Source organism: Pollachius pollachius (genome assembly GCF_949987615.1).
Source record: "Pollachius pollachius genome assembly, chromosome: 14".
Classification (NCBI taxonomy): Eukaryota; Metazoa; Chordata; class Actinopteri; order Gadiformes; family Gadidae; genus Pollachius; species Pollachius pollachius.
Window position 1 is genome coordinate 22,097,990 of NC_136947.1, and position 9,588 is coordinate 22,107,577.

General features: G+C 42.0%; 1 protein-coding gene across 1 annotated transcript in view; it reads left to right on the forward strand.

Moving 5' to 3' along the window:
• The window catches only part of dlgap1a (discs, large homolog-associated protein 1a), a gene marked incomplete at both ends in the record, with an annotated part of 66,412 nt that extends 62,341 nt beyond the window's left edge, over positions 1–4,071 (forward strand). Inside the window, 2 exons of the mRNA XM_079750910.1 lie at positions 1,515–1,667; positions 3,844–4,071. Coding sequence (XP_079607036.1) covers positions 1,515–1,667; positions 3,844–4,071 — 381 coding nt within the window. The remainder of the gene's footprint in view (positions 1–1,514; positions 1,668–3,843) is intronic.
• Between the last annotated feature and the right edge of the window lie 5,517 nt (positions 4,072–9,588).

The window sequence follows — 9,588 nt, forward strand, 5'->3', positions numbered from 1 at the left end:
CTGTTGTTTGTTATAGGCTTTGTGTTTATTGAGAGAGTTATGTGCGAATTTGTGTACTTTTAGTCTATCGTCGCATTAATTTGGTGTGTTCACCGGCAAGCTAGAGCTTTTCGTCGCTTTGTGAAGTCGATTTAGCTGGTCTTGTTATTGTTACGCCCGCTAGCCGGTCCCTCTTATGTCCGCGCGGGAGCGGACGTAGGAGGGGCCTTGTTGCTTGTTACAACCTTGTTGCTTGTTTCCAACCTACTGTTCCCTCAAATTGCTGAAAGAATAGTGTGTAGGCCGAACGCCGCTGTGCGGCGCGTTACATACACGGTGCCGTGGGGAATGTGGGCGGGGCCCATGGTGATTGGTACATAACTGCGGTAAACATTTCCTCCCTAATTTGGAGGGGTGGTGGCTCGAGGCAGCCCGCCAGCTAATCTCCACTCTGCTTGCCATCCTCTTCCAGTGCTGCAGGTTGCCAAAGTGCCCTGGTAATACCAATGGTTGATCTAACTTACACAACAGTGAATAACTAAACTATATTTACCTGTTTACTTTGCAGTGTTCCTATTACTGGTAATAAAAAATTCAAATTCTTATCTATTTCTATCGTCTTAACTATACCGGAGGAATACAGCTGTACATCTATTATATTGTGCAAATGTATACTGTATGTATTATATAACGCATGGACGGTCACACACGTTCACATGCAAATATATATATATATATATATATATGTGTATATATACATCCCCCTGTATAAGTGCGAACTTGGTATTTTCCCGTTAGTGGTAGGCAATACCGTCTTAGACGAGCCTGACGTTATCTACCTACCTACCAACCACTACTGCAGTAGTACATACATTATAACTGTCTGCGACAACACAGTGGGTTAATTACTCTTGTTACATGCATCGCATAACAAAACAACTACCACATCTCTGACTCACGATCTGCCAATATGCCGTCCCACGAGCCTCTTCTGTTTTTTCAGTGCGTACCACCAGGCCTGGAAAAAGCTCTAGGGGAAACCCGGTATTCCTTTATTGATCATGGTTTCCATCATTTTATAGAAAGGTGGCATATCGTTGAAAGCTTGTTCATCATGTAAAGGTGGTAAAAGTCATTCCCCCCCCCCCACCTGTTGGATAGCTCCAGGGTACGTGAGTCCTGGACTCAGAATAGTTCTCAGAGGCCCATGCTTGGATTCTCACTGTGTGGAGCAAACATGACAATGACCCTTGACCTAAATTTCATGTAGGTTTGAATAATCTGGGATTGTGTGTGACCCTGCAATGTCTTTTATCATTGAACAGTCTTTTGGCTGCCTTCCATTTAAATCTTTTTGATTGTCCTACCTGAATCCATCGCATCTTCACCTATCATGTCTCTTTCTTTTTGCATCTTTTCAATTTTGTTTTGTCTTCCTTTGTTAACAAACTGCATCCTCATAACTTGTATCATTCCAGCCAACCTTTTAACAGCCCCATTCGTCTCCTTTGTTTCCTCTCTCTTTTCCCCGTCAGAACCCCAATGCTCATCCAAAGCCAATGTCCTCGGACCTGGCTGGCTTCTGGGACATGCTTCAGCTCTCCATTGAGAACATCAGCCTTAAGTTTGATGAATTGCTCCAGATCAGGGCCAACAACTGGAGGCCTTTGGACCCGCCTGAGAGGAAGGTATGAACAATGTCTGGACGGATGGCCAGCTAACCCTATTTGATGCATTTATAAACTTCAACAGTATTTCGCCAATGGCAATAATGGCAATCTAACAATGGATGGGTCTGGAATAGGGGTATGCGTTGAATCGTTTTGAACCAATGGCATTTAGGGCACCCAATATCATTTTTGAATAATAAATAACAATAATTATTATTTTCAAGGCCAAATGAAATCTATATGTTTCTATTATAAAATCCGATCCATCGTTCACTCAAGCAGTGGTGGCTCGTTCATAGAGGGCACTGGGGCGCCGCCCTCCCGTTTATTATAATAATAATCTTTTTCATTTTGAAAAAATAATCAGTGTTTTTACATGCTAATTATGATTTTACTTTTAGAACTCTCCAGAATGATATTTGCATTCCGTTTCACGTTCAACGTTTATCGTTAGGTGTAGTAGCCAATAGGCTGTCTTCCCAGTGCTCCAGTTCGTTCAGCCCAACTAGAATTTAAGCCAATGGTTAATGGTTAAGCCCCGGTTGCTATGCAAAAAAGTACATATTTCGTACACATATTATGTCAGCTTCGCTGAATTTTATGGTTTGGGGCTCTGAAAATATCGCCCCTACTACGGCTTCTCTATGGGTTCCGGGAGGGCTGGCCCCAACGAGCCTGCGTCATACGTAACTGAGCAAAGAGAGGAAAGGAGCGTCTTCGATCAAGACACGTTCTACTTTCTAGGCCGCGACTGTACCTTGCAATTCCGTTGTGAAAGAAGTTCCTTTAAGTCGGCGATCAAATTCAGACAAATTGGCATTAAAACAATCAGGACCTCCAAGACCAAATGTAATAATTAAACAGGTTTCTACAAAGGGGAGGATTTCATACACCCGAGGAAACCCTAAGCCTAACAAATTGGTACGAGAGAAAAAGGCTGTCTAGCAGGCTGTGAAGAAGCTAACGCAGTGTTCTGCTCCCCCTGCCTCCTCTTCCACCCTGGCGGCCGCACGGCCGACAGCACCTCGTCAGTATTTCTATGTACCGCTGTGATAACTTATTTTACTTTTGTAAGCCAATGCTTTCAAGGTCAGTCAATAAATACTTGACTTAATACGCTGCCCCTGTCTTTATGTTGTTGCCGGACATATTTTCTGCTGCTAAGCTATTTCACATCATACATTAGATTCATGTAAATAGTTAATGCTGGATTGCACTATTTTCGGGTGCCCTTGTTAGTTTTCCCCCAAGGGCCAAATAAGGTCAAGGACCAAAATGTCCAGGGGGTTTCCCATTGCGCCAATAAAAGTTGTTTTATGTGCAGATGATGTTCTTACTAGTCTTAGTAGTATTATTATAAGCAGAAGCAGTAGCAGCAGTAGTAGTAGTAGTAGTCGTCGTGGTAGTATTAAAGTAATAATGGTCACACAAGAAAAAAAATACCCTCTTGAAATAAAATAGATCGAAACCAAATATTTACTTATTTACTTTTTCATAGTTCCTCAGTGTTGAACATAAATTAGTACACAATATCCCCGAAGGGGCTTATTTTCGATGATTTATATGTTTTATACATTATTACGCTTATTACACGGCTTCTTGCCAAAACGAAAAAATAACTTCACACAGTGTCTTTTTAAATTTTTTTTGTTACCATTCGTAGTGTTGATCAGCAGAGAAACAGTTTGCCAAAGACGTTGACGTCGCTTTGCAACCAAGTATGCAGGGGTTGATAACTTACCGGACTACTTGCGGACTGATAAGAAAGACGTGAATCAGAGGCATAAAAATGCAATTTCTTTGACAGTGGTCAATTATGATTAGCAACGGTCAATTATCCAAAAGTAATTGACCTCCGAACGTTGGGAAATAGCCGTGTAATAATGAAAAATATTACAGACTGAAATGTTGCAACAGAAATTTAGTTTATAGGAACAGTGGGTTGGGTAGGTAGAGTACTAGTCTCTGGCCATGCACACGTTCTCTATCTCACTCACCAAGTCTACTTCTGCGTTCGGCAATCTGTAACCCAATACACATGACATGAGCCCATGTAGGGGTCGATGCATTCCACCACAATAGCTGTTGCTACCAAAAGAAAACCTGCAAAAGACCAACTCACACAAAGGAACCCATGTACTTCATTATGTCCATGTTTTTACTCTACCTTTCTTCAATCCCCCCCCCCCCCCAGGAGATATGGCGCCCGCCACCAGTCCAGAAGAAGCCTCCGAAGGGACCCCAACACCACCACCCCCCCCTGGCCAGAGACCGATCCCTGGAGAGCTCGGAGAAGCAGAAGCAGGAAGCACGGAAGCGCCTTATGGCCGTCAAGCGAGCGGCCTCTGTGCGGCAGAACTCAGCAACTGAGAGCGCCGACAGCATCGAGATCTACATCCCAGAGGCCCAGACTAGACTATGAGGAGAGAATGGATTGGCACTCGATGCTGTCACACACTCACACACAGGCCTCAGTTACACCTACACTTACAATGGCATGTGATCGGCTAAGCTAGTTCAGAACACAGACCTCACATCCAGACGTTTGCACTAAAATCCTAATTGAATGTTTTTGAAACCTGGTTAGTATTTCTAACAGTTAATGCTAATTAACAATTATTCGCCAAAGCTGAGGTGAATAATTGTTTTAGTATATACTACACGTGAACACTTAACTCAACTACAAATAAACAAGATAACACTTTTTGCCGGGATTTATTTGTTTTTATTAGCGGTTTATTTGTTTCTTTTAGCATGACGAGACGACCGTTACGCGTGCAATTTTGCGATGAAAACAATATCCTGAGTTTGAGATCTCAATCATGAGATATTGCAACCTCTCTTGCCAGATGAATGTCGTTTAACCTAGCTCCACTCATCCATCGGGGATCAATCCATTGGAGAGGTGTTTAAGAAGGCTTGGCCTTATCAAAAATCTTTGCATGTGATTGGATAAACCACTTGTCCGTCTTCTTTATTGACGTGCTACTTCAACCACTCACATCGAAACCAACCCGTGATGCTGATGAGAGCGACGCAGTCGTTCTCTGATGTTCTTTTAAATAAAGAATATTCGCTAGATCGGACAACACGGATGAAATAGCAGCATCAATGTTGACGCCTGCTTCCTCGATGCGTGCCGCAATTGTTGTCTGAATCAAAACAATCGCTTTTCCGCTACGTCACATCGATAAAAATCCCACCCAGCGGTCCTGATTGGCTCTACCATTCGATCTGGTCCCCAAATCCCGCTCAACGGGAGCGATCCCAGATGGATGAGTGGAGCTAGTTGGAACGAAGTTTATCTGGCAAGAGTCAGGTTAGGGATATTGCCCAATACCCTGAGATAGCAAACCAATCAAATTGCGCCATCTTAGGAGGTTCACGTGTAGCATATACTAATATGTATTATCAGATCACAAAGGTCAAATATAAACAAGTGGAATTGAGGCCGCAATTTTCGGGAACATGCCTCTGCATATGCAAACTTTGCATACTGCATACACATGTTTCAGCCTTTACGCAAACAAATAAATGGATTACATTGCATAAATAACATACACACTATGACTAAATACTACACAGACCGAAAGGAAAACACATCTTCAAATATTGGACCAGCATCTTACCCTGGTCCACACACTTAAACACACCTGTACACTAAATAACTATTGGTTTAGAGCCATATGAACACTATTACTATAGTGAAGAAAAAATAGAGGTAGATGTTTTTACAATTGATTCTTCTCTATATTTAAGTCTTAATCTCTTCCCACATTCTTCTCCTCCCCATAATGTCCTTAAAAAAAGTTCCTAATATTTTCCTTACATTACGCTTTCTTAACATTACCCATTGTTACCCTCACCATATATTATTGAAAGTCATAGATCATTTTGAATGTTCAGTTACAATAAACAAAAGTTCAGTTTTGTAAATGTAATTTATTGGCGTTTCTTTATCTCAGTAATTTGGCTAAATACTAGGTTGCACACTAGCAATAGTAATTGACCATGAGATGGTACTGATTGTATGGGACTGATAGGATCTTATAACTATTAGCAAAAGGGATTGAATGATATGGATGTGGTTTTCCTACAGTTTGTTAATGGTTGGCTGGTCTGTCAGCGTTGTACCACTACACTGATATACTCATTAACTAGTATGCCATCAATTGTTTTTATATTAATTATGGTTTACTTTATATGGCCTGGTCTGCTTCCTCGAAATGACACTTGTTACATATAGTTTTGGTTTTAATCTTTTTTGTTTGTGTTTTGTTTTTGTATCTATAATGGTGTCTTTTTTACAGGATATTGTGAAAAAGTGGATGCCATTGGTTTAAATATGAAACAAATCAAAAGACATCAGCAATAGGGATTGGTGAGCTAAACAGATTAAATTATGTGTATACAAAAATATTGTTCAGTTGCTTTTAAAGACGAGTCATTTGTGCATGAATATGTTAATACGTGTAGATAGGGTGATAATGTTACTTAGAATTGTGTTACCCATGGTAAAAACAATGAAAATAAAGGGGACAATGAGCCATAAGTCTTAGTCTGAAATATCACTATCAATAAAACAGTAAAAACTGAAGTTGATTCAGCAGAGGCAGCCGCTGAATACACTACATGTGCCCACCGCATTCACATCTCTTGAGGCATGGGAGGTTGAACTAGAGAAATGTATACACACATACATGCAGATAGGCCTACTCAACAAAAATGGATAGAAATCATTCATTTAGACTCTTAGACCCAATGGAATACCATTCATCCATCAGACAATTTATTCAATTTTAAATTAATACGATTCAAATTTGACTCCATGCAGAGGAAATTAGTTAAATTCCTGTTCAATTCTTTCTGAACAATGCTTGCTTAAGTGCCAAATTGCTCTGGTAGATTATTAAACTTCAGAGCCCTCTTCTCATTACATTTATTTGAATTGAAGCTTCAGCCAGAATTTCCAAATCCACATTGAATTATGTGCTAAGAAGATGGGAAATGTGGAAAGGCTATGGGTCCCCTTTGTCCCTTGAACCCAACAACCTGTCTCCACCAACGGGAGGAAATACAGCATTGTAAAGATTCAAGATGGCTTTCAGTGGACTGTTAAAAACAACCAGACATCTATGTATGTAGTAGGGGAACCCAAACCATCAGACCCTGATGTTCAGCATCTCCTCATGATCATTCTTCTGACCACTTGGGATACTCCAGCAATGGGATACTCATAATGTGATGACAAGGGGAGGAATCCGGAGGATAGGGCTCAAGTCATCAAACCTGACTTGGCATCCTGGGCTCAACTTGTGAATTAGTCAAATTAAATATTGATTATATAAATTGATACCAAATATCCCACATTTGGCCACAAACAGGGCAATCAGACAAACAGGCTATAATCAAAAGAAGATGCAGTTAGTTTGGCATCCATGGGGGGGCAGCAGCGAACTCGTAGCAAGCCGCAACGAGGCTGTTCTCAAAAAGCTCTTGAGAGGCCAGAGTTGCATTTCTCTATTTATCTTTACTCAGTAATCACGTATGAAGTTACAAATAATTGTGATATTATAATTAATCTGTTCATATAATATAAGTGTAGAATCTGTTGATATAATTCTGTTTTTGTCCTTTGACAATATCTATTACGCGTAATGGTCCTATTACATTAAACGCAACTGTTCGCTGGTCCGTGCATGAAGGGTTAGGGTTAGGGCTTTGGAGAACATAACGGTTTGAATAAGGGTTAGGGTAACCTAACCCTTATTCACACCGTTATTCACACCAGAACATCCTGGCAAACGTAACGCTGTTTTAACGTATTTTACGTATTCAAAGTAAAATAATAATCCCCCTCAAAATAATCCCCCTCATCCGCCAAAAGCCATCGCTACACTATTTTACACGTGGATTAAAATTCCAAACTCCATAATAATTCAATCCACAAGAGGACATATGATGTGTCCTCATCCTCGATATCTAGTCTTCTTCCCGGGTGCAACCTATTCGCGTTTTAAGCGATTTTGTTTGTCACCAAATTGTTTCCTTTTCTTGATTGGTTATGTGGCTGATGTTAAAGACCTCGACCCTCCTGTATCCGCACTGGTCTCTGTAAACCAACATGCACTTTGGACCCTACAACATGGAGCCTCTACACGCACTGGGTCGTGCAGGCATCGACCCAGCAGAGAGGAGATCCGCAGCGACCTGCTGGGATGCTGAGGCCTTTACTACCACCGGGCTCAGCCCCTTTACCCCGGGGCTGAGCCCTTTACTACCCCGAGGCTGAGCCCTTTACTACCCCTGGGCTGAGCCCCTTTACCCCTGGCTTGAGCCCCTTTACCCCTGGGCTGAGCCCCTATACCCCTGGGCTGAGCCCCTTTACCCCTGGCTTGAGCCCCTTTACCCCTGGCTGAGCCCCTTTACCCCTGACTTGAGCCCCTTTACCCCTGGGCTGAGCCCCTATACCCCTGGGCTGAGCCCCTTTACCCCTGGCTTGAGCCCCTTTACCCCTGGGCTGAGCCCATATACCCCTGGCTGAGCCCCTTTACCCCTGGGCTGAGCCCCTTTACCCCTGGGCTGAGCCCCTTTACCCCTGGGCTGAGCCCCTTGCCCACGTAAACAGAGAAACATGATATTAACATCTTATTCACAAAGGATGCTATTCATATGCATGAGTATAATAATCCATTCATCAACCAGTTGTGCCAGCGGAGCTTGCATGAGATAAGAACTCAACCAGAATTCCCAGTTCAGCTGTTCCCCTCCCCTGGTCCTCTGGTCGTCATCAACCGTTTAAACATTAGGAAGGGTAAGCCTCCTCCAGAACTCACTGACATCAGACACTGAGAGGAAGGCTCCATTCAACCTGGTGTCCCATCACATCAGGCCACAGGAAGCATGTCAAATGCTACAGATCCTGCATCCCGTAGGCTTGTTGTCTGTTTCTACTGTGTACTGTCTGTTTATAAAGTGCAGGCCTGTTGTCTTTATATACTGTGTACTGTCTGTTTTATAAAGTGTAGGCCTGTTGTCTATTTGGACTGTACTGTCTGTTTTATAAAGTGTAGGCCTGTTGTCTGTTTGGACTGTACTGTCTGTTTTATAAAGTGTAGGCCTGTTGTCTATTTGGACTGTACTGTCTGTTTTATTAAGTGCAGGCCTGTTGTCTATTTGGACTGTACTGTCTGTTTTATAAAGTGTAGGCCTGTTGTCTGTTTGGACTGTACTGTCTGTTTATAAAGTGTAGGCCTGTTGTCTGTTTGCAATGGACAGTTTTCTTATCTCATCTTAATGTATTTATAGCTCCTTCACAACATTGTATGCCTCACACATTTATTGTTATTTTTTGTTACAATACTTCGGTCGAAGATATATATGTAATCAATATAATTGACTGTAATCTTATTTTTGTCCATGAGATGGCGTTGAATTTTTGAGGGCAAATGTGCCTATAATTCATCACGGTCTGTGGTTTTATTTCTGACCATTATATTTTATATATATTTAGCAAGTGAAGGTTGTTTGTCTGCTAAGCTTAAACATGGGCCTATTAGGCTAATAGTGGCCCATTGTAAACATGTTACATCACATGGCACAAACTTTGGATTTCTAAGTAGCCTCGGGCTAATCTCATATCACAATTCGGATTACTAAACGCAGAAGTTACAAATGTGTGTGTCTGCGTTTGAGTTGAACGTGCGGATTATAGGGTAGACTGCGTGGTTTCCCCGCAGGACGCACCATCCTAATCTCTCCAATCCCCTCTAAAGCCACACAGCCCCAGGCACATCAGCTCTTCATTTAACCTGAGAGTTTACATACAAGGACCTCCTCCTCCCCTCCTCCCCTCCTCCCGATGTCTTTTGAGGATTAGGGCGCTAATTTGGGTAATAAAAAAAAAAAAAAAAGGACATTATGTTTAAGGGGCACCGAC